A 24834-nucleotide genomic window follows, 5' to 3' on the forward strand; every position below is an offset into this window, starting at 1 on the left:
ACATTTCTGACCCCAATCATTTTTTAAAGTGTCACCTATAGGTAAATGTCAAACGATGTGGCAAGTATTATTTTTCAAGTTGTAACTAACAAATAGAAACAAACAAACTGAGTTACAAGGAAGCGTCCTTCAAAAAACAGAGCTGGCAGTACTTCATCAACTGTTACCTGGTAAGTGTTTCTTTAAAGCAAAGATTTCTAACCTGCAAGCCTCACAGAGTGTCTGTAGAATGCTAGAAGCTATAGCTGACCAAAAGCTGGAGGATCCCAGGTCAAATGCAAATGATAAAATGATGGTGTTGGAAGTAGGAAATAGGCAGGAGGTCAATAAGGATATCCAACCCACAGCAACTGAGCTACAGCTCCTAGTATCGCCAGTTTTGTTTTTGACATCCAGTTTTGTTTTGACATCCATAATTAGGGTTGTCATCAGGAATCACAGGCCCTGTATTACTAAGTTAGCAGGAGGACCCTCAGTGGAGCCCTGATGAAAAATAAAAGCCCATGCACTCATGGCTAAGCCCCTGACCCACCCAGGCACACCTATTATGCCAAAATCCTGCCCAATTATCCAACAAACCCTTGCCCACACCCTTGCAAGCCCCATACCCTTTACAACCTTTGAAATGAATTCTTATATCACTGGGGTAGCTCCTGTATCCCCCTGATGGTGGCCCTGTCCATGATGTATATCCTTATGTAACATAACTACATAATGTGTTGCAGTATAGTTGGTTATTAGTATTTGAATCCTAGGTCCAAGTGGCCCTGAAGCTGGGGTACTAAGCTAAATGCTAATTTTTCTCCAGCCCATGAACCATATATGTTATGTGCACCATAATGTTTGTGAAGCTGAAGGCTTAGGAATGTATCCACCTGCTCTACCCTGATGCTGGCAGTGCTTAATGCTACAGTATAGTGTCCCATGTACAGTGCAACAGGTTCTTCCCCCAGGCCCCAGCCTACACTGCTCAAATCTCCTCTGGTGAATTTGGAAAACAGATATTGTACTTGCACATATTCACTTGGCACCAGCCACATACTGCTTTACCCATAGATACAGGTGAGAGGTGAGTTGTGACATGTAATGGGTAAAGAAAGAACTTAAAGTGTATATAGGGTGATGCTGCTGTAACACAACAGGACCACCAGGAGGGGGAGCTAAGGTGCAAGGTGTGGTTTTAGGAAGTTGCTGATATACAGTAGATTAGAAATGTGCAGTAACTTCTAGCAAAAACTTTTCAATTATGATTTTTTTTGTAAATGTTTTTATATTGCATTTTAACTATAAAACAGTACAGTTGTGGAAAAGTAGTACAGGAGTTATATTGGGTAATGAGAGTCAGTTACAGAGAGCCCTTGTAGGTAATACATTATTTTAATTGGAACTGTACCTTACACTTAGGAACAGTTAGTAATAATGCCTGGGGGAATTTGACATTAGTCAGTAAGCCTGCTTTGCAGATGCCCATATTTGCCCTCTAGTGTTTTTCATTTATCTGCTGAGCCGGTAGCAGTGGTACAAAGCCACTTACTCTTTCTGCAGCAAGTGTAGCTGCCATTTCTGTGGCTTACTGACACCTCAGGGCACCCCGGGCTGAAAATAACCCTTCTGAGGTACAGATGCTTCTTGCAAAATTAGCAACATTTGTTTTTTTATTTCACCATTTGAGGAATGGGACAGCTTATCCTTAATATATTCTAGCTGCTATGATGATTAGTATTTAATTATGGGGAGGTTAATGGGGAGGCAGGCATCAAAATGCTGAGAAGCAGGTTTCCACTAGGGGATTCCTAGTGCCGGCTGTGCTTTGGGGGAACTCTCTGCCGTTCCATGAATGGTTAGCATGCTGTATTGGTGACTGAGCCTCAGTCCCCAGGGGGTTGTGGATGCTGTATGATGTAACTTGCCTCCCTGCAGCTCATTCACATCTGCTTGGTAGCAGTAGGCATGGAGCCAAGACTCCACCCCCTATTTAGATGAGGTCATCCTGTCCCTATTTTTTTTTTCCTTCCAGATACTACACAGTCTGCACTGAATGAGCAGCAGGCTCATATCTTTTCCACAGGAGCACAGTCTGTTGGAAGACACCGACACCAGCCTCTTTCTCTGTGGGTCTTTCTCATTCCTTTAGCATCTTGTCACGCTGAAGCATCATTACTGTTATCCGGTATGCAGCATCAGGACCACGGCTCCTTCTGACTGCAAGCATTTCCATCAGCAGCGGGGCATCACACTGCCTGTTTCATCTCATATGTTTATCCAATTTTTCCAGAGCAGTCTGTGTAGCACATCAGACCCAACAGCGGCAGCCTAATGAGGAGCCTGTAGAGGAAAACAGCCCAGGTTTATGCACAGCAGCATGGCCAGTAAGTGGATTGGAGCAAGCCAGAGGAAGGAGCATGTTTGGGGATGCTGAGCTAACCTTACATTCAGTAAAGGTCATTGGTGTGCAAAGAGCAGATGTGTTGCAGGGCATTCTCTACTATTTCACTGCCTGAACTCATGATATTTAACTTGTTTCTGTATCAGGACTGCATCATGCACTGTGGAGCGTAGCTATCACTCCCCAGGATTTGTTGGGACTCTGCTTGATATTGCCATCATCTCCGGATTCACCCATGAGCTGCAGTGTGGGAAACAAACAGGTTTGCTGTGCAAGTTTAGGCAGTCAGAACCCCAAGCCTGTTTGACTGGAGACTGTAGAATGAAAACAAACCCGCAGGCATCAGCCAATTGCAGCACTGACCACAAGGGATCTCTACGCCTGGAAGAGCCACAGGGAGCAGCTCACATTCACAATGGCCAATGAACCAGTTATACTAAATGTCTATGACATGGTAAGTCCTGCCTGATGCTGGGGTTCATCATACCCACACTGCTTCTGTTGTAGCCACTGCTGGTGTGTTTGGGACTAGTTCTCTACCAAATGGTTATGGCAGGCTAAGACTTTCACACAACAGAAATCAATTTGGAGGGAGGTAGTTTAAGTCTTCTGATAAAACTAGAACACTACTTACCAACAGCCAGAAAGTGGGCATGGCACAAGTATGTTGGGAGCTACTTCTAAAATGTTGGCAACTATTAAATGCTACTACTTAGCCTATTAGAACAGTGCTTTCCTTAAAGTCCTCTTTTACATTTTTTTAAATGTTTCCTTCCAGCTTAGAAAATGTGTAATAAAATATCCTCTGATTTGTATTCTTATAAACGGTGCTTAGTGATGTCACATCACGTCACTCACTAAAACTTATTATAGTGTATCCCTGTGATAAAATATGAGGATTTTAAAAGTCACCTCTGAGTTCCATGAGCTATATAAAAGCACCCGGCCTTCGACCTCATGCTTTAATATAGTCATGGAACACCTTGACCACTTACAGTAGCCTTATATTTTACAATCGGGTGTACATTATTTACTATATATATATATATATATATATATATATATATATATATATATATACATTACAGGATATACAGTTATATAATTATTAATTTCTGTATTTATTAATAAAACGTCTTATAATCCAGAACTTATAATACACAAGAATGTGTATTGAATGTCCTAAAAAGAAATGATCTCCTTATAAGTGGTTCTTAGTCATTAGTTTGGTGCTTAGTGATGATATTTGTGTCACATGACTTAATGAAACTTGTGTATGATAAAAAAAAATGCACTACTGCCACAAGATCCTTAAATAATCTGTAAAATATGTCCCTACAAATACTGCTTGATGTTATCTGTTACAAGTGTAACCCTTTCTTGGCACATTCACTTATATATGGGCTGTATTTTCAGGAGATGTGTGTTCTTCAAAGAATATTGATACTGGGAACTGGGAACAGCGCAGTGCCTCCACCTAGTGGACACTGAGGAACACACCTCTAGGGGATTTCCACTAGGAAATAATCACACACAGCTTTTGCAGAAATGTTAAACTTTATATAACTGTTGGAGTTGGAAGTTAACACTTTATGTATAACTGATTTTCTTGCTCTGAGGAACCCATGTAGTTTATCCACAGCTGGCACAGACAGTCTCTATAGATGCCCAATCCCCACTTGGATCCGGATAAACCACAACCCTGAGGTTAGTTCAGTCCCTTCCCCAAGAGCTCTTTAGTCCCCCCAGGTAGCGCTACCTGCCCAGAGTACCTTCCCTGTATAAAGGTGGCTGCTCCCACGTAGCAGGCAATTGGAATACCTGTTCACAGCAGGGGACACACACAAGAGATACCACAGAGGACTGATTCCTTCCTGGCAGCCCAGCAGACTTTTTCCTTTCAAGTCTAACACACAATATGGCTGCTCACACTGTATCTCTTTCAACTCTGGCAAACAACAGCAGGGGCTCCCTTTATAAGCTGTTGGGCCCGCCCCTAGATTTTTGGCTCCAAAGCTTAGGCACACCTCTCCCAGACGTGCACTGGGGCAGCCACCCAACCGGATCCCTGTAGCTAGGCTGGATGAGATCACAGACTGAGAAACAGGGGGCAGGGTTCTCTGATCCCCTACATTCTCCCCTTGGAAAAACCGGCAACGGCCTCGCTTGCCGTACCTCCTTACACTCAGAAACAGTACAACACTCCACAGGGTTCTCCACAGCAGTCTCCCTTTGACTCAACCCCTCATCTCCTTCAGGGGAGTCACTTTCAGATATGGAAGGCTCATAGTAGGACTTCTGTACTGTTGGGCCTTTGTAAGTCTTACAGTTCCGGGCCTGATGACCCATCACATGGCACTTGTAACATTTCCCTGGAAGTCTCTTACGCCGCCGGCGTACTTTACACAGTGCAGACTGGACCTGAACCTCATCAGGAACAGGGCAGTTTGGCTGTATGTGGCCTATCCTGCCACACCGGTAGCACGTTGGAGGTTTCCTCGTCTCAGTTGGGGTTTTGGCTCTCTCAGACAGTTGAGCTTTAAACGCTTCCAACTCTTTGCGAAGTCTCTTATTTTCCTCCAGCAGCTTTGCATCAGCAGGGGACTTCTCTGCATGCCCTAGGGTGGAACTCCTCCTCACCCTCACATAGGCATCAGCCTCCTCCCGCCGAACTCTCTCCATCAGAGCAACATAGCCAGGGGTTAGTGTATCCTGGTAGTAAGCTCTAATTGTCACGGCAACAGGGTCACTATTTAAAGTCCCTCTCCTCATTTGGCGAATCCTCAGGGAATCCATTTCAGAGCTTTGGATTACCCCACGACTCACCAGCAATCTCAGGCCTTGCTCCACCCGCACCAGATAGGCAGACAGGGCTTCCTTCTCTTTCTGGAAGGTAGAGTGGAAGTTGTGGAGCATCTCTGTAGTACTTGCTACAGGGCCAAACGTCACCTCTAGGACTTCTATCAGGTCGCCTGAAGTAGCATCAGGGTGACTAACTAGGTAGGATTTTACCACATCCACAGCAGGGCAGCGAAGGCTCTCAAGGATCTTCCTTCTCATGGTTGCCTCAGGGCCGGTCCAATCTCTCACGGACACCACAGTGGAGTCTCTCCAACTCTCAAATGAGTCCTCACCCGAGGGTACCGGATCTGCACCTGAAAACACTTTAAGTCTTTTAAAATTACCATTCCAGGCCAGCTGAGTCAGTTGGTCAGTCAGTAGTCCCAGCGCACTCACAATATCAGGGGTATCCAGCTGGCCTCCCGAGCTAGGCCCACTCCCCTTGGAGACCACACTCTCACTGGATGGACATTGCTTTACTTGACTCTGTTCAGCTGGCGAATCAAACAGTCTCTTACTGGGCAGCACACCTCCCGGTGCTGTAACTGCAAACTGGGAAACAAGGGTGTCAACATGGGTAGTTAAATCATCTGCGTCATCAGACAGATCTGGCAGAACAACCTTCCATGGCCCTTCATCTCCCGCATCAATATCAGGGGGAACCCTCTCACGGTCTATCTCTCTGGGGCTGTCTATAAGGACATTCAGCAGAACCCCGGCAGAATCTCGCCGTGACGCAGCCACCCTTGGGCGGAAAAATATGGGCTCCCCATCAAGGATTTCATAAATAGAATCTTCTTTTACTCTTGGCATCATGGGCCCCACAACAGCAACCTTCCGGGGGTTAAGTCCCAAAGCATTGCACCACTGGCGAACAGTTTGTGGGGTTTCATGTGCAGCCATGCTTTCATCCAACATTCCCAGCTTCCCAATAGAATCTCAGCAGTGCCTCCAAAATGTAACCCTTTCTTGGCACATTCACTTATATATGGGCTGTATTTTCAGGAGATGTGTGTTCTTCAAAGAATATTGATACTGGGAACTGGGAACAGCGCAGTGCCTCCACCTAGTGGACACTGAGGAACACACCTCTAGGGGATTTCCACTAGGAAATAATCACACACAGCTTTTGCAGAAATGTTAAACTTTATATAACTGTTGGAGTTGGAAGTTAACACTTTATGTATAACTGATTTTCTTGCTCTGAGGAACCCATGTAGTTTATCCACAGCTGGCACAGACAGTCTCTATAGATGCCCAATCCCCACTTGGATCCGGATAAACCACAACCCTGAGGTTAGTTCAGTCCCTTCCCCAAGAGCTCTTTAGTCCCCCCAGGTAGCGCTACCTGCCCAGAGTACCTTCCCTGTATAAAGGTGGCTGCTCCCACGTAGCAGGCAATTGGAATACCTGTTCACAGCAGGGGACACACACAAGAGATACCACAGAGGACTGATTCCTTCCTGGCAGCCCAGCAGACTTTTTCCTTTCAAGTCTAACACACAATATGGCTGCTCACACTGTATCTCTTTCAACTCTGGCAAACAACAGCAGGGGCTCCCTTTATAAGCTGTTGGGCCCGCCCCTAGATTTTTGGCTCCAAAGCTTAGGCACACCTCTCCCAGACGTGCACTGGGGCAGCCACCCAACCGGATCCCTGTAGCTAGGCTGGATGAGATCACAGACTGAGAAACAGGGGGCAGGGTTCTCTGATCCCCTACACAAGCACTGTATCATGTAACTTGTAGAAACTTGTGTTGCAAGAAATACTGTACCCCCTATATAGCATATCAGGAATTAGAGTTTCACAATTATGGAACTTCTATATGACTTATATTATTCCTTATATCAAAGGCTACTTCTGATATCGGAGGTGGGTGTTTATAACTTAAATGTGCCAATGCCACACTTTACTTTGTGAACATTACTTCCTTATTGTAAAACATTATCTTTCTATTCTTTCTACCAACTTCCAGTTCTGCCCACCTGTGAGTGAAGGTCTCATAGTACCTTATAGCACCTTATGCAGTAAGGGGTGCAACATGCTGCCCGTTGGTTCTCATTCAGTTAGCCCTTTCCCCAGAGCCTTGTTGTGCTTTGCAACAGGGGTAGAAGTAAGACTGTCCCAGAGGAACAAAGACTTACTTCCTCTGAACTCCTGTAAACTTTGTAAAGACCTTATGGTGCCTCATGGGAAATTTAGTCATTATGTCAGACTACAACAAACGTGTGCAGCACCTCTGCCTGTTGCTTTTAGCAGTTGCTGCTATGATATTGAAGCCATCACTGTGTATTATAGGATTGAAGTCCCTATAATGTATTTAATTGCAGAAAGACTTGCAGTGTAACATTGTGACTGACGGTAGTAGCTGCCTTGGTGGTGACCAAAGTTCTAGCTTGTTGTAACAACAGGAAGAGAATTAGGGTTTTAAGCAGCAGCATACATAAACAGGGGGTCAGAACTTCAGCCAAACAATGTATTTTGCATGATGAAAGAAAATGTAATTTTGAGCAACTATCCAGTTCAGTATACATTGATTTTGTATTATACATTTTTAATGGTTTTTCGGTTATCAGTAAATGTAATTGCTACTGACAATAGAAACTCCCTGTATTCATGTTGACTACTGAAAAGATGCAGCAGTTTCTGAGAGAAGAACAGACTTCTGCTAGATTGTTTCAAGAGTCAGAACTGACACTGTGTGCAACTGCAATTACATTTACTTTGTATGGGTTCTTTTTCTCTTGCTGTGCTAGCCCATATTGTGAGGTCATGAAACCTGAGGCTGGCACCGCAGTAATGATATGAAGCCCTGTACTCAGGATCAGAACTAGGGGTAGGCAGAGATGTGGGCCTTGAGCACAGCTGGGGGGTAGAATTAGAGGGGAACTGAGCAAGCAGCAGCTGTGCAGACAGAGTGGCAGGGGTTTGGGTTGTAGTGTGGGGTGGGGGGTGGCATGTTGCTCAGGTGGGGGCACTGAGCGATCAGGTGGAAGGGCTCAGGCAGAAGGTCAGCCTTGGTCCTCACTATGTAGCTACTAGTCACGACAAAGGTACCCTCATAAGTCACCCATTTATATAGTTTGAAAAATAATTTCGTTTTTGTTCAGGCAGTCACATAAAGATCATTCCTTCCCTGCAGGAGTCATAGCCCAGATGGAGTGAGGCTGGGATACTGTTAGGCACCCAAGACAATAAGGGCACAGGCACATAACCAAACACCTTTCATAATCTATGTATAAATGTCACTCAACTCCCCACACACCATCTCTGTGTTACCCAAGCTCTTTATGTCACTCCCTTCTTCTCTCTTCAACTCTTGCCGTATGCCTGTGCTCCACCATCCTCTTCTTCTACAAATGCTCCATAGCTGAATGCTTATCTTATTTTTATCCCTTTCTTCTTGTCCTGTACTCTATAGCTTTTCCCACACTTCTCTCCCCCATGATATACAGTATCTAGTAGTGTTTTAAAGCAGTCTAAAGTGAATAGACTTGCTAAGTAATGTTGAAAACATTTCATCTCTTATCCGAGCTGCTTTTTCTTTTCAAATAAGTGGTGGGGAATTCACAAGCATTTAGAGTAATACAATCCCTTAATCCAATCCCAAAGGTTCCATTACGATTTTTTCCAGGAGATGTTAGGGGAAACTGGTTTGGTGCAAAAGTATGTCAGAGAGACTAATGGTTTGAAAGAGGCAATTTATGTCAATATGGAACAACCATATACTCACACATAGAGAGTAGGATTCCCAGTAAGTCACCTGCTAGGGCAATTTAGCAGCAATATAATTGCCGGTAGGTTTGTAATTCCCCCTCCTTCCTAAATTTCTCCCCCTGCTACACCCACTTTTAACTGCTCCGACCCACTCTTTATGACCTGGACCTCCCCACAGAAAATTCTTCACCCTGAAACGCCTATCCCTCAACATGCCCACTCCCAGCCTCCAAAGCACCCCACCTGCTCCCATAACATCACCCTTACCCCTCCCTCAACACAGGCTGTTAGATCACATATCAGCCACATACACACATCTTAAAGGTGGCCATAGATGTTTAGATTTTAATATTCTTTCGACAAACATTCACATATCAATTGTACATTTGAATGCAACAATGTAAAACAACAAATTGAAGGATGTTATGACCATTAACAAGTGCTAGACAACAATCGTATGAAAGTGACATCCGAGAAATGCGAGAATGGTAGGTCACCCAAAGATTTTGTCAGATACACAATACATGAACAGAAAATATTGTTATCTCACCAAAATTTTCTAGCCTGTCCAATCAACTAAATGACTGATTGCCATGATATGAAAATTATTGGAATGATAATTTAGAGCCCATGCATGGTGTGAAAATTGTACAAAACGCGTAACTTTCATGGTACCATTGTGATTAGATCACATTTTCATATCTCAATGAATTTCAGCAAACACCTGCCTTGTCTGCCAAAACCTGGGAACCACACTTGAAGACTGTTTAAGTAAATTCAGCAGAATTCATAAAAAAAAATGGACAGCGAATTCAGACGAGATGTACACACGGTGGTTTCAATAGGGATCCATAGAGCAGCATAGGAAGCTGTGTGGCTGGGGTACCTAACCTGCTGCTCCATCCCTACCTGAATTGAAGCCCCCATTCCCTTTGGCTGGAGTGCTACCCCCTCCAGACTAGATTAGCTTTGTATTATATATATAAACAAGAAAAGCTAATAGATGTTTCTTTTTTTACACCCCTGCTCTGTGCTTTTATATTTCATGATCTATTTTGTATTCTATTGATTATACAAGATGTACATCGATAGTTAATTTCCATAGACCCACCCATATCGTAGCATTTGGAATTAAAGTGCTCCTCCAGTTCTTAATCTGGTCATCACATTTTCGTTTGTGAGTCTCCATGATGGGTGGCTATTGCTGCTGTTTTAATGACAATACATTACTGGCAGAATTTACCTACTGAATTTCCTACAGTATATGTTCCTGTCCTGCACTCAGATAATATTGTATATCCAATAACTAATAACTTATATAGCTAGGACTTTATCTACTCAGCATTTTTTTTACCAGTGGTACAGAAAGTGGTTACAGAAATAACATGAAAAATTCATATTGAATGTTACATCAATTTCACTGCAATTTTGTGTGATCTCCATCTCCCCCTATAACGAATACAAATTTCACTGAAAGGATGTATTATGTAACGCGTGGCTTTAAAATAAATGATAGATAATTGAGCACAGAGCAGGGGAACGGGGAGACAAAACATTTGCATGAGCGGAGCCTTAGGCTGACATTGATTTCATTTTTATCTCATTTCTCTGCTCTGGAATCAATAGAAATAATATTTGTGTGGCGGGACTATTAAATTATATAAATGTTTAAAGGTTTTACTGTATTTGAAGAAGAACCCCGGGCTGGGGACACTAATTACAGCCATGTATATTGGCATCATGAAACTAATGGCATTCTGTGAATCCTTAATTTAAAAGTCCACAAATGTTATACTGCAGAGACATATTGATAAACATACCAGGGACAGATTATATTAATATATTGTGTTATGTTAGGTACATCCAGCTCAGGAAATTGTTGAATTATAACTTCAAGAATCCCCAATCTGCTGAAGGTGTTGCCAAGGGTTCCCTCTAGAAAAACAAGCTTTTTCAATTGAAATATAACTAATAAATTAATTCTAAAAAACTAGCAAAGCTAAGACTTAACCAGGTATTCAAAATATAGAGCACTGTCAGGAATTGGGGGGCAGAAACATACAAGAAGGGGGGCTTACAGTTACAAAAGCTGTGAATAAATGACAGTAAGAGCAAAGGCGCACAGAGATATTTCAGGGATGCTGGCAACAACCTTTCAAACAGGCAGGGCCAAAAGGCATTAAAATGGTCTTTACTGGTTCTTATGAAAACCACAAACCTGTCAATTAATTTATATTTGTTTATAATACAGCAGGAAAAGTGCTAAACTGCAGGTTACTTGCATGAAGTAGGTGAAACCCCACTGCCAGGGGTATATCACTATAAATAAAACACAATACAGCAGCACTCTGTATTAGTGAAAACAGTGGTTTACTGTGACAAAGACAGGACTTATCTGTTTTGCTGCGTGCCCCTATCGAGGGCTTTCCCCACCCAAGTTTTGCTGTGTAATGCTTTCAGAAGCATTGCCTTGAGAACATGTCAACAGGGAATTTATCCACAAACTTTCCTTACTATTTTTTTAACTTAATAGAGAGTATGTAATAATCTATCCTACTCTATATTTATCTACATCGAAACAGTAAAATGGAAAGTGAGGAATTATCTATGCACAGTTATCTTGGCAGTAACTTTAAATGGACATTTCATTGATGAAATGTTAAGTGATGATATGTGGGCAAGTTGAACACTGACTGACCAAGGGTAGTATTCATTAGGATGCCTGCTAAATGTTAGTAAATAAAAACAGTACATGTTCCTTCCTTTTTAAGATATCTCTGTAGAACAGAAAATGAAGGTAAAGAGAGAGGAAATCTAAAATAAAGTCTTGTTCCTCTGGCACAAAATCTTTTTCCTCGGGCTGGTAAATGAGAGCCAACATGTTTTCAATATTATAGAATGTACAGCAGAAAGAAAACAGAAAATACAGGACTGTATATCTAACTGTGCACTAGGCAGGAAATTGATGGTGAAAAATTCAATATTGTATATCTATAAGGTATGCAGGAATATAAGATAGAATTTGGCAACATCTAATTGCTTACTGTCTTAATATACTAATTTGAAAGCTAATTATGTCCGAGTGCATGCATTAGTGCAGTGATCCCCAACTAGTGACGCAGGAGCAACATGTTGCTCACCTCCCCCTTTGACGTTGCTCCCAGTGACCTCAAAGTAGTTTCCCATTTTAAATTTCTGGTTTGGAGGCAAGTTTTGAAGATATAAAACTCAATTTTATTTCAAGTAAAGCCTCCTACAGGCCAGCAGTCCACAACCCTTGTTTAGCATCCTCTGGAACTTTTCTCAGGTTGTTTGGTTCAATAACACTTGGCTGATAAGTAAAATGGGTTGGGGATCCCTGCATTAGTGCATGTTTACCGGCAATTAGTACCTGAAAAGTGTTTTTAACTAATTGTCACAGGAGCCAATTATTGGCAGTTTTGGGCATCTGGGCCCGTGTGTTTGGGCGAATAAAAAGCACGGTGGGTAAAACATCCAAAATCTCTGTGCATGCCATTGCCCTGAAGGATAAATTGCTGATCATAGTAGGAGTAGGAGAAAAGACAAGCGCAATTGGCTGTCTGTCCCAAAGAGCTTTTAGCAGAGGTTCCCCCTATGGGTCTGCTATGAATACCATGCCCAAATCCAGTTAGTGCTTCATATCTGGATACACTTGGAGCTATAGCAGGGGATGTTACAACAAAAAAAAAAATTTTTATTTATATTTTTTTGATTTTAACAAATAAAGATTGATACATTAACATGTACAATAAAAAAAAAAGATAGAATAAAGAAAAGTAAGAAGAAAAGAAAATAGCAAGAATCTTTATTAAATTTAACTTATAGACACAGCACGCTGTTTTACTTAAAAGTAATTTATTTTATACCTTTGTGAATCAAGAATTCATCCCACAATTTTCAGGTTTTGTAGGTTTTTGGAGACCTTTTTAGTATTAGGAAGATTGTTTCCAATACCTTGCCAGTAATATTTTACAGGTATGGGATCCCTTATCTGGAAACCCATTATCCAGAATGTTCTGAATTACAGAAAGACCATCTCCCATAGACTCCATTATAAGCAAATAATTCTAATTTTTAAAAATGTTATTAAACAGTACCTTGTACTTGATCCTAACTAAGGCATAATTAATCCTTATTGGAGGCAAAACAAGCCTATTGGGTTTATTCAATAAATGATTTTTAGCAGACTTAAGTTGTGGAGATCCAAATTACGGAAAGATCCCTTATCCGGAAGACCCCAGGTCTCAAGCATTCTGGATAACAGGTCCTATACCTGTACTTGCTAAAAGAATATGTTCCAAAGGCATGTACTGGGGAAATAGTCCAAACAAAGCCAGTTCAGGTGTGTTGGGTATCGGGGCTGTTAGTATATCTTCAGTTAGTTGAATATTTGTGACCAGTAAGTATTAGCAGTTTGGCTTTCCCACCATATATGAAATAAGGTTCCAGTTTTCCTGCAAAGTCTCCAGCATTAGTCTGGAATGATTTCTATATGCTTTATCTGTAACCTTGTTATGTGGGACCAGCCAGAGGGGTAGTTATTTTGAGATTTGAAGTTAATCCTTAATGCCCTTGATGCCCTTGGAACTTTAGCAGGGTGTCTGCTATACCAGTATTTCTATTTATTTGTAACCTTGTAGTGGGCTAATGGAGGGTCCAGCCTGATGGCCAGCTATGGTGAGATTTTGGGTTTATTGGTAGCTGCTTCATGGATTCACTTCCATTTATCGATAATGGCTAAACCACTTTGATGCTGAGTTCATACAAAAAACCTTGGTTTGTGTGACCATGGCCAAGTCATTTATTCTCAATATTCCCGGGCATGTATTTCTTTACATATCCATTATGGCTTCCTTGATTGCTGTAAAAAGCTTGTGTTTTATATCTCATGGGAGAAAGGCTTTATAAATAATTCCCTTAAGCTAGTTTGATTAGCCCCATATAAAGCTGACTCTAGTGCTTGTGTGATATGTGATAGGAAAATGAGATTGTGCACTCCATTGGGGTAGTAACCGATATGAATAACAATTTCTGTAAATAATTGTGTAATAAAGGATGATTTAAAAAAAATTGCTGATGTAGTTATTAAGTGCCCCTTGCCTTCTACATCACCCAAAAATGTATTAATAATAATACTGTGTCTATAGAGTACTGTTTCCTTACCTTTTAATGCATAGCTAGGGGCTGAAAATTAAAAAAATATATATAAATACATTTCTAATAAAAATTGCTTTCCAAGTGTTTACACAGCAGGAAATGCCCCCCTGTGGTCACATAGGCTGCCCATCCCAAATACCATGTTTGGAGATAGTAGTCAGCACAACACCTTGTTTCTAGTCTGTGGTAGTGCAGGTTACCCAATGGCTGCTTTCCATCAGGATATCCAGGTACAAACAATCCGGAACAGTACCTCTTGTATTTTCAATGATAAAAGGCCACACATGGCCTGAAACATTGCTGTATGCCCCTAAAATCTGCAATAAAGGCATTTTAATTGAAAGTACAAGAGGTGCTGTTCTGGATTGTTTGTTCATCCCAAATACAATGACCCACATGTAATAAGAAACACAAAGTTTACCCAGGTACAGTAACCCATACCAACCAATGAGATGTTTGCTTTTAAACAGGTGACCAGTAAATGCTTCCTGTTGAATGGTTGCTATGGGTCATAAGAGCTATAGCAAACTTTGTACCTTATATAACATAACCCCGATGGGCTAGTAAAATGAGCTCTGGTCATTCCATAGCCTGATTTGTGTATGTAAATTAGGGTTCAGTTCAGTATCAGACAAATCTTTTACAAAGAATTTAGGATTTGGTCGAATCCCAAAATAGTGGATTCAGTGTATCCCTACAATTATTTGATTAAAGTGAGTCTAAAGGAGATATTTTCCGCTAATTCTGAGATTTCTGGATAATGGGTTTTCCAGATAACAGATTCCAGATAAAAGTCTGAACCCAATTATAAAGAGATAGGATACATGTTCAGATCTGGCAGAGAAGCTTTTTTATCTTTGAAAGCTTATGCAATAGAACACAAATTTGTATGTTGTTCCATCATAATTTCATATCATAATCTTGGTTATACTACTGGACTGGAAAATATATACATAAATTGGCAAATACCAGATCTTGCAGGTTCTAGAAAGATGGGGCACACAAAAGATCTGAATATTTCCACAGTAGTCAAGCTATTCTACTTAATGCTTTATTAAAATGCCCTTCAGTCTATGGGAGGAAAACTGCTGAAGCAAATCCCATTTATTTAAATAGGTTTTATAGGGAAAATGGCAGTGGGAGCAAGTGTTTCCCAAAATATTTATTACCTACAGAAGCCACGTTAGACATCAGTGCAGCACAACACAGAAAGTGGTCTCCCCAAGGGACAAGACAGGCTTTTAGCAGTGAGAGAAGGAAAGGGCAATAAGATATAATACTCTTCTGAGTTTGCCAGGCATGTACTGGCCCAGGGCAACAGAGCCGAGCATGAAGTAAAGCTTATATTTCCCTTGGGTGTTAACAGAAGATTCACTGATCCTTTTCTGTGTGTGCATCAGCAACAAGTTTAACCAATATAATATATATTCTGTGCTTTATTGACATAATGTCAAGGCTAAAGTGGCCGAATCACCTAGATCTAACTGCTTAGCCTTCAGACCAAATGACCTGATTGTTGACAGTGACTCCAAGCTAGACCAAGTAGTTTACTAGTGAATGCATATAAAAACAACATATAAAAATATCACAGCTGGCTGACCAATAGGCATTTTATCGATCATAAGATTTTATTGCCATTTTGTACGCACACAGTGCAGTGGTTCAATCCGTGGTTTCTTCATAACAACAGACGTGTTTTGTACAGAAAGAGACAAGCTTTTTGCACAGAAAGAGATAAAAAGATGCATTATTTAACAGATCCCCCCTTAAACTCAACTCTTTTTACCTTTTTTTCCCACTTTCTTCAAACCTTACCAAAAGTGCATGTGCCTATAACATCCTTACTGGAGAACAGGTGAATCTGGTGGAAAATCTCAGTGCTGTTTGGGGTTGCTTAAAGACCACACACCCCATTAGTGTACCTGCATTATTCATGCTAAAACATTGCCAGCCCAGCCTAGGTTGCTGGTGTGGTTTCAGGAGAGAGGCCGTGGCTGGAAGGGAAAGTGGGACCAGGACACGACTGCATTACTGCAACAACCTTTGCATCACTAGTGAGGATTAATCACTGCATGTGTAATATTGACAGATACTTCAATAGTTCTGACTGACCTAACAAAAAACGAAGTCGGAAAAGCTAATTTCTCTCCTAGTGCGTATTCCCTCAGGTAAGGCCAAGTACAACATAACAGAGTAAGCCTTAAAAGGAGTGTTAAAAAGATAAGTGGTTTATTATATACAACAGACTGAAGATGGAAATGATGGGACAAAGTGAACAAAAGGGAGACAGAACAGAATAGAATCAGACAGGGAGACTGAAAATAATGTAATAAACATTTAAAACAGAATAAAGACTGATAACGTTGGCCAATTTGGACAGTTTTTGACCAAACTAAACTAGCTAAGGTGATGGGGTTCAAGGGATCTTAAAACCATCCAGAATCTGCTTGGAACTGTGCACAGCACCTAAATGCACTGTATTATACCCAATTCCCTTAATTGTGCATTTAAAATACAAATGGGGTCTTTTAACTGAACTAAAGTGCTCTGCAGGCAGATTGAACTATCGGCGCCCCTTATGCAGCACCCTTTCATCTTATGCTTGGGTAAGTCCCATCCTATATCCACTTAATAAACTATTAATAAACACGAGGAATTATAAAAAAAAAGGTACAGCAGACCTAAGCCGCAATATAAGAAAATCTAGCATCTTCACTATTTGTACACAGTCATAATTTATACATATCATAGCAATTACAAATGATGATCATTTCCCTAGAACATCATAGAATTGTAGAGCAACATGAAATAAAAGGCACATTTTATACCATACATTTTACCTACTAGATCACTTTTCTTTAAACTCGTCAAGCTTTGGAGCTTTAAAGGAACAGTAACACTAAAAAATGAAAGAGCTTTAAAGTAATAAAAATATAATTCACTGTTGCCCTGCACTGGTAAAACTGGTGTGTTTGCTACAGTACCACTACTATAGTTTATATAAATAAACTGCTGTGTAGCCACGGGGGCAGCCATTCAAGCTGGAAAAAAGGAGAAAAGGCACAGGTTACATAGCAGATAACAGATAAGCTCTGTAGAATACAATAGTGTTTTATCTGTTATCTGCTATGTGCCTGTGCCTTTTCTCCTTTGAATGGCTGCCTCCATGGCTACATAGCAGCTTATTTATATAAATTATAGTAGACTTTCTGAAGTAAACACACAACTTTTACCAGTGCAGGGCAGCAGCACATTATATTTTAGTTACTTTTATACACTTTCATTTTTTGGTGTTACTGTTCCTTTAATATACTTTCCCTTTTAAGTGATATTTAACAAGTGGGTATACTGTCCCTTTAAAATGAAAAAGACAGCGTCTTAACTTCCATCACCATCGATCAAGGAGCAAGTACATGAGTTAATTCTTCTCAAAAACTGTTCATCTTTATGGGGTTGTGTCTTCTGCTGACAAATTTCTATATTTTTTATTATCTATTATTCACAATTCTTCATACAGTATGTCATCTATTGGAGGGACATGTGAAAGAGAGTCAGAGGATGGGGGGGCATGTTAGTGAGAAGTGACAGAGAGAGCATTTGGCAGGGATTAATAAAATACATATGTGTGTGTATATATATATATATATATATCTTCTAAATTAAGAATTCCAAGTTCACACGGAGCAGATAAGTGTGAATAATAAATAGTTGCTAGGCGCTGTATTTGCTTTTGCATCATCACTTACATAAAGTCTATTCTTAGTTAAGCAGGTCCTGGTGGTGGCAGCCACGTGACTGCTCAGCTCAAACATTCTCACAGCTTCTGGTCCCTGCGTTAGAGTGAAACTATTCGCAGCCCCCTCTTTGAGGTTTCCCAAATGCACCATTTGAGCTCAATTTATATCAGGATTTCTACTGTGAATTTTTCTTAACCTGCTGAAATACAAATGCCTCCTTCTTATAGGAATTAGCTCTTTGCCTAAAGACTGAGCTCATTTTGAAAGCAAGCTTATTGACCACTATATGGCTATGATTATGACCTCTAAATTGAGTCTTAAACAACATCAGCCACTGTAGGAATTCAATATTTGATAGATTTTTGTATCCTGCTCTACGCCTGCATTTGGCAAAATGTACTGTACATAAGAAAGAACAATTAGCAGTATAGGAATGTTTCATTAGGGATTAGTGGCCCTGTCCTTTACATTTTTGACTATTATGGTTAGCAGTAGGTGCTAATAACCTTCCCTCTGGTCTGTGCTGGGCTACTGCCTTGTGGGCACAAACAAGGTAGGTTACCTTCAGTGTGATTGAATGGGCTCAACTATTAGGTTAGGTGCCAAGGATACAGCATGATTAAACCAATAGCAGGGGAAAGCACAAAACCATGGTATGGTTAGTAAAGAAATACAGTTAAAGTAGCTCACTTTACCAACTTTACACTTTACCAACATCAAATGATTTGACTGCCTTGTTTCTTTGAAATACACCGCTGAGGAGGACGAGCTCACTATTTGTCCACATATTGTAGAGGTAACTCCATGTAGAGGTTACTCAAGCAACTTTAAAGGTGGCCACACACTTGGCGATCTGACGATCTTTCGTGCGACCATCGGTTGCACAAAAGATCGTCAGATCCGCCACAAACCGTTCAGGGCTGAAACAGGCAGATAAGGAGGTAGAAACAATAGGATTTCTACCTCCTTCTGCCGATTCAGCGCTGAAGGCAGATTTTGGTCAGGCGCCTTCTATGGTGCCCGATCAAAATCTTTTAACTGGCCCGATCGGCGAGTCGACCGATATCAGCAGGTTCCTGCGATATCGGTCGACTCGCCGACTTGTCGAGGTTTCGTACGATATTATCGGTGCGTGTATGGCCAGCTTTAGAGAGATTTTTAGAGAGATTCTCTGCATGTAGATAAGGACATTAAACACAGAAAGAAATCGCCAGCGCTCGGTCTAACCCACGCTAGATAAGGACATTACTGCTTTATCAAAAGAAGAGCAAACCACTGAAGTTCTGTGCCATGGGAGATTGTACTTCTTTGTCAACAATGGAAATTATTGCTAACCAATTAATTAGTTAAATTTCAAGCATTTACCAAGTTTCCTGTCTAGTCTGTCTAGGTGTGCATAGTGGATTTCATAGTATTAACGAAAAATGGACCAGCACCAAAGTATGGCATCCTTGTATATAAAAGCCAGTATTCAGTTGTAGCAGTGTGTGAGTAACAGTGTACACACTCAAAGGTTCGGAACAAGGGGCATGCAAGGCAATTAAATAAAATACTGCAGATATAATTCAATAAGGCAATCTTACCTCCAGACTCAGCTCCAGACTACTCCATAAACAACAGCAAAACTAGAGACTAGATCAGCATATAACCTTTTCCTCATCATGCTCAATCTGGCTCAGCCAACGGGAACATAGCTAAGTGAAGATGATTGATTTTACCAGCGTGAGGTGAAATATCGGTGGATCAGGCTTTTATGATTCAGCTGCAAATAATATCACCTTCATGACTTAACCTGAACTGCCAGCTAACAGCATTGTTGAGAGTCAATAGAAGAAATACAGCATAAAGGCTTATCCAGTAATCATTTGTACTGTATGCTGTCAAAGCATACTAATTCACTCTTTGATCAAACAGAACAAATACCTGTATGTGGCATAGCTTACAAAACCTCAGGAAACTGGATTGTGCTCATTATGTCATAAGCCATGGACACAGCATGGTATATAGCATGGCAGTCCTCTGTTCTCTAGCCTGGCCTAAATATGTCATACATGTGTATAATATCTGTCCCAGTGCTGTCATTTACTCTACTGTGGTGTACTTTTTCTAATCAGTTTCTTTACAATTTCCCCTTCTGGATTATACTATGTGTATAGTTTCTACACTTATTTTTTAATCAGATTAAAGGAAGAAATCAAATTATCCCTCCAAATTCTGCTTAAACACAAACAGTAATGTTCATATAATTAGATTTATTTGGAAAATGCTCTGGCACTGATGCATATGATCTACTGCAGAACCTTAAATACCTGTACATGTGGGGCAATTATAAAAGGGGTTGTACTTGTGGGACAAAAACATGTGTAATGCCAGTGATTATTGTGGGAAATTGTCTTCCTGCAATATGGAGCTTTCTTCAATGGCTGGTGTGAGAAGTTTGGAGGATGTTGGAAATGGGAAGGGAGTTAGGTGGAATAGTAATGATTGGCTGGGGGACAGTTTTGTTGGCGGGGATAACTCAGGGATGGGGATTTCAACCTCAAAGCTCTATAAACAGAAATTTATTGTACTTCTTTCTTGGGTGTAAATTTACACACCTTTATATAAATATGGCCCTTCCTCAGCTCCCACATAAATGTGTGAATACAAAAAAGCACAATGTGTGATATATACAGTCATCCTTCTCTGGTTTGATTTATCCAAATATATTGCTAGTGTTATATTTAGGACACTAACCCCTAATTTTATCTTTATTTATTTATATTAAAGGGGGTTGCCATTTTACTTGCTGAGTTTAACATTACACCATCCATAGACCTGAACATATCTTAAACCCAGATACAACCAAATTCTGTTTAAAACTCCATCTGTACCTGCCTCTTTTGGAATACTCTAGTCTGCAGTGCCCTACTTAAATAGGGTCCTTGGGAGTTACAACTTTTAAAGTCTACTTTTAAAGTAAAGTAATGTTATCCAAATTTAAAAAGTGAAAAAGTAGTTAAGAAGCCTATTTTGCGACCAGTAACAGTACTTTCAGTCTACCCAATATCCACAAGTACCCCACTCTAGTGTGCAGATAGGCTACCCAAACAGTGCTTCCTCTAGATCCTTTGGTTATATGGAAACTGCCATTGCCCATCTTCCATAGCTGAACACAGTGCAGAACAGTAGCCCACCTTTTAAATTATGATTTTGCCGAATGTTCTACAGCAACAAAGGGAGTTAATTTATGAGGACACAGTGGGCTTATTTTACAAGTGTTACCCCTCTCTAACCACTTGGTGCTCTCCACCAATAGCATGCTTTGCCTTTCAAATATTTTTCCAGGATATAGAGTAAAATAGACCTATTTTGTCAGTTTGTGTGTCTTTTTAACTTGCTGGTTTGCAAATACCATGGGGAAAATAAATGCAGGGTGCAGGAAAGTAAAGGAGACTAAAATAAGCAATATGTATGCTTTAGTGATACCGCAGAGCACATATAAGAAATCATAGCACCCAAATAGCAGCTAAGCTACAACTTCTGCACTATAGTCTGGCACGGTGCTTATGTACATTTTATATCAACACCATCATCTTCTCCTGGCTAATGGGAGGCCAAAGCTGCTATGAGTGAGCCCCAACACCAGAAACAGCAGTCTCAGCACTGTTCAGCACTGTGTAAAGCTGCCATGGCTTCTCTACGTTGATTGATGGGTCTCAGACGGTGGAACGGGAGTCTGCAGCTGCATGATAAAAGGAAATCTATGGGCTGATTGATAGACAGGCAAAATGAAAAATGGCCATGTCTAAAGAATATGAATGAGGCAGGCTCAACATATGCATACAATGGGTCTGTTATCTCACTGAAAAACACTGTTAACCTCTTGGGTTCCAGAAACTTGAACACTGCATTGTTGGTTTAAAAACACAGGGTATGTTCCTTAGATCATCTGCCTATTGCCCCTGGTTTAATTATCCATTGAAATGGAATTCCCTAATTGTATTTTTAAAGCTGCTGTCATCTAAAGTGATGTTGCGACAGATGTGCACTATATATCAGTGATTCCAGGGTACCTAAGGTAATCCAGACTGGTCTCATTTTTAAATGCATAGCCCTAGAGACAGGCCAGTAACCGCCCTGCATATGACTATTATGAAACTATCATTTAGGTTTGTATTTTAAAAGTGCCCTGTGATTTTCTTTTGTAAAGCAAATTAGCATTCCTACTGCTTTTGGAGAGAGTGTCTATCATTACCATTCATTGTAATTATGCATTTAGTTTAGGTCTCCAGACAAAGCCACTTTTCTGCACCCTATAGAGAATCACTTGTGAATAAGAAATTTTTACATGGTCATTGTACAAAAAGCCAGGATAATATTCCTCTATGGATATACTGGAAAAGGCATGACATGAGCGTACAGATTTGGCACAGGATTTTGTTTTCACATACCCATTTTGGAAAAATCATTTCTTGCTACACAGTATGTTATGTTGCTGATTAACTATTTTAGACTCATTGATAATTCAGTCTAATTAAATTGCATCAAGTTTGCTTTATCTCACATTACTTTACTGGCTTTTGGAGAACCCAATGAGGGGATCAGCAGCATCACCACAGCTCATGATATGCAGTGCTATTGAAATCAGCTGCCTGAGCTTACTTGGAGTTGTAGCCATTGCTCTAGTGTAGTTTTATGTTCGGAATTTTTTTTTTTCTAGTCGCCATCATTAGCCTCTGTGTGTCTGCCGATGGCATAGTCTCATCACTTCCAATGTGCAGCTCTCATTACATTTGGGATCATGTTCTCTGTTAAATGAAAAACTGCAGAGATAATCACTTCTTAATAAATCAGAAAGGGATCAAATCATCTAAACATCAAAAGGGCACAGGAAAAGTAAATGCTGATTCGAACTGCAAAATTGATGCCAACATCACAAAATTTTTTCCAGCCACGTCCTGATTATAAAGCCTTTCGGGGGTGGAACGGATGCCTAAACCCAGAATGTGCTAGAGACTAATTAAGTCAAGAAAGGAGGCGTATATTGGCACAGCACTATTTCTCAGCACGAAAAATAACATTTAAATATGTTGCCAATATTTAGAACGAGTATGCAGTATTTAAAATTACGAGCAGGCTGGCATTTATTGCTGCTGCTACATAGCTTGAAATGGCTTAAAACTGGGCTATGTGCTGCCATGTTTATCTCTGTGTGCTTTGGTTTCATTCCCCAACATGTCATGGGTTGCAATGGACACAATTCATCGCCAAAGCTCAGCTCAGACAGAAGAGGCTAACTGTATGGGGTTCCATGGGCATTCCTTGTAGCTGTGCAGCTAGATACCACCAAAGAGCATACTTTCTGAAAGAGAGAATTTTATGAACTGGATGATTCTTTTTTCGAACGATTTAACAGTTTGTTCTGCTCCTTTCCAGTATCTAATCTTTTCCCTTTGCTAGGATCTTGCTTATAAACAACCGCAAAAAATCCTCTGCACTCACCCATTATCAATATGTAGAAATAGGGCATTAGGACATTTCTGTGCATTCAGCTACTAAGAAATGCCTTCCCTCCCCACCCCAAAAAGAGGGATTGTTTATCCGTACATTGAAATATACTTCAAGCTGGCCAACTACGTCAAAGTCATCCCTTCTGGCCAGTCCAACACTGACTGACCTATATAAGTAATTTAAGATTAGTACTGAGCAAAGGGACTAAGTTTTACCTGCAACATGCTTGCGTATAAGGTTAAAACTCCCATATGGTTGCCCTTTTATTGGCTCCATTGGGATCACCTGACTGTAGCTGGGAATAGTGGGGGCTACAACATGGAGCTGGCCACTGCTCCTGTATAAACAATAACACAAGAAAAAGGGAAAGTTGTGCTCAACCACTAAATTGTAAACCATTAGGCGGGGGTGCAATGGGGCTGTGACCACAAAATACATATAAACAACCGCAAAAAATCCTCTGCACTCACCCATTATCAATATGTAGAAATAGGACATTAGGACATTTCTGTGCATTCAGCTACTTAGAAATGCCTCCCCCCCCCCCCCCCCACCCCTGGCCCTAGGATCTTGCTTACCCTATCAAACTGGCTGTGGGATCAATGGTGGATTGAAAAATGAACACGAGAGGGTCTGGATACAGATACAAATAACTAAAACAATTCAGATCTTAGCATTAATCTACTTTTAGATTGCTGAGGTTACTGACCCTAGCAACCAGATCTCATTTGAAATTTAACGCTGGACAGCTGCTTAGTTGAAAGTTAAATAAATCGTAAAACCACAAAAAAGGAATAATATGAAGACCAGTTGCACCTTTCTACATCATTTGAAAAGTTCATTTTAACAGTCATAACTTTATTTGCTGCAATACCAAAGTGAGCACTTGACAAAATTTGTTACTAATTATAGTTACATGAAATTACTGAAATAAATTTGAATTTAGAATAGCAGGCATGTTGTGTTCACCTATGTAGAAAACCTATTAGCCAGACAAACAGCAATATAATAATTTATGTTTTATTTAATTACGTTAGCTAATACTCAGTCTGTGGGTTTATTATACCCCCTTTCTATGGGTTTCTTTACTAAAACAAAACTTTCTTTTCAACAAAGAGCTACATGTTATTTTGCTCTGCCTTTTTATTCTTCAAATTAATATTAATGGTGGATTAAGAAAGAGAATCTATAAGTTATATCCCACTGGTAAGTCCTGAAGCAGTATACAATCAAGTAAAAAAGTATTTCAGTGAAATAAACAAACCGTTTATTAAGCAATAAACATACTATACCAAACAATGGATAGGTGCATCCCAGTGCCTCATGGTACCCACTCTCCTTTTTATTCTTCCTATATTCAGTCTGTATCCTATTACTATTGCATTACTATATGTACTTTGCAGCTTTTCTCTTCTCATCTGCTTGAGTGCTATTCTTATATCTACCAGTAGATGAGTATTTTTAGCAATGCAGACGATTTT

At 40.4% G+C, this 24834-nt stretch overlaps 1 protein-coding gene across 1 annotated transcript in view; it reads left to right on the top strand.

Annotated features, from left to right (window-relative positions):
- The first annotated feature begins 338 nt into the window (after positions 1-338).
- desi2l (desumoylating isopeptidase 2 like) overlaps positions 339-24834 on the top strand; it is a 40849-nt gene continuing 16353 nt past the window's right edge. The window contains exon 1 of the mRNA XM_031891549.1: positions 339-2840. Coding sequence (XP_031747409.1) covers positions 2802-2840 — 39 coding nt within the window. The 5' untranslated portion in view covers positions 339-2801. The remainder of the gene's footprint in view (positions 2841-24834) is intronic.

The sequence above is a fragment of the Xenopus tropicalis genome, chromosome 8 (assembly GCF_000004195.4).
Source record: "Xenopus tropicalis strain Nigerian chromosome 8, UCB_Xtro_10.0, whole genome shotgun sequence".
In the NCBI taxonomy this organism is placed as follows: domain Eukaryota; kingdom Metazoa; phylum Chordata; class Amphibia; order Anura; family Pipidae; genus Xenopus; species Xenopus tropicalis.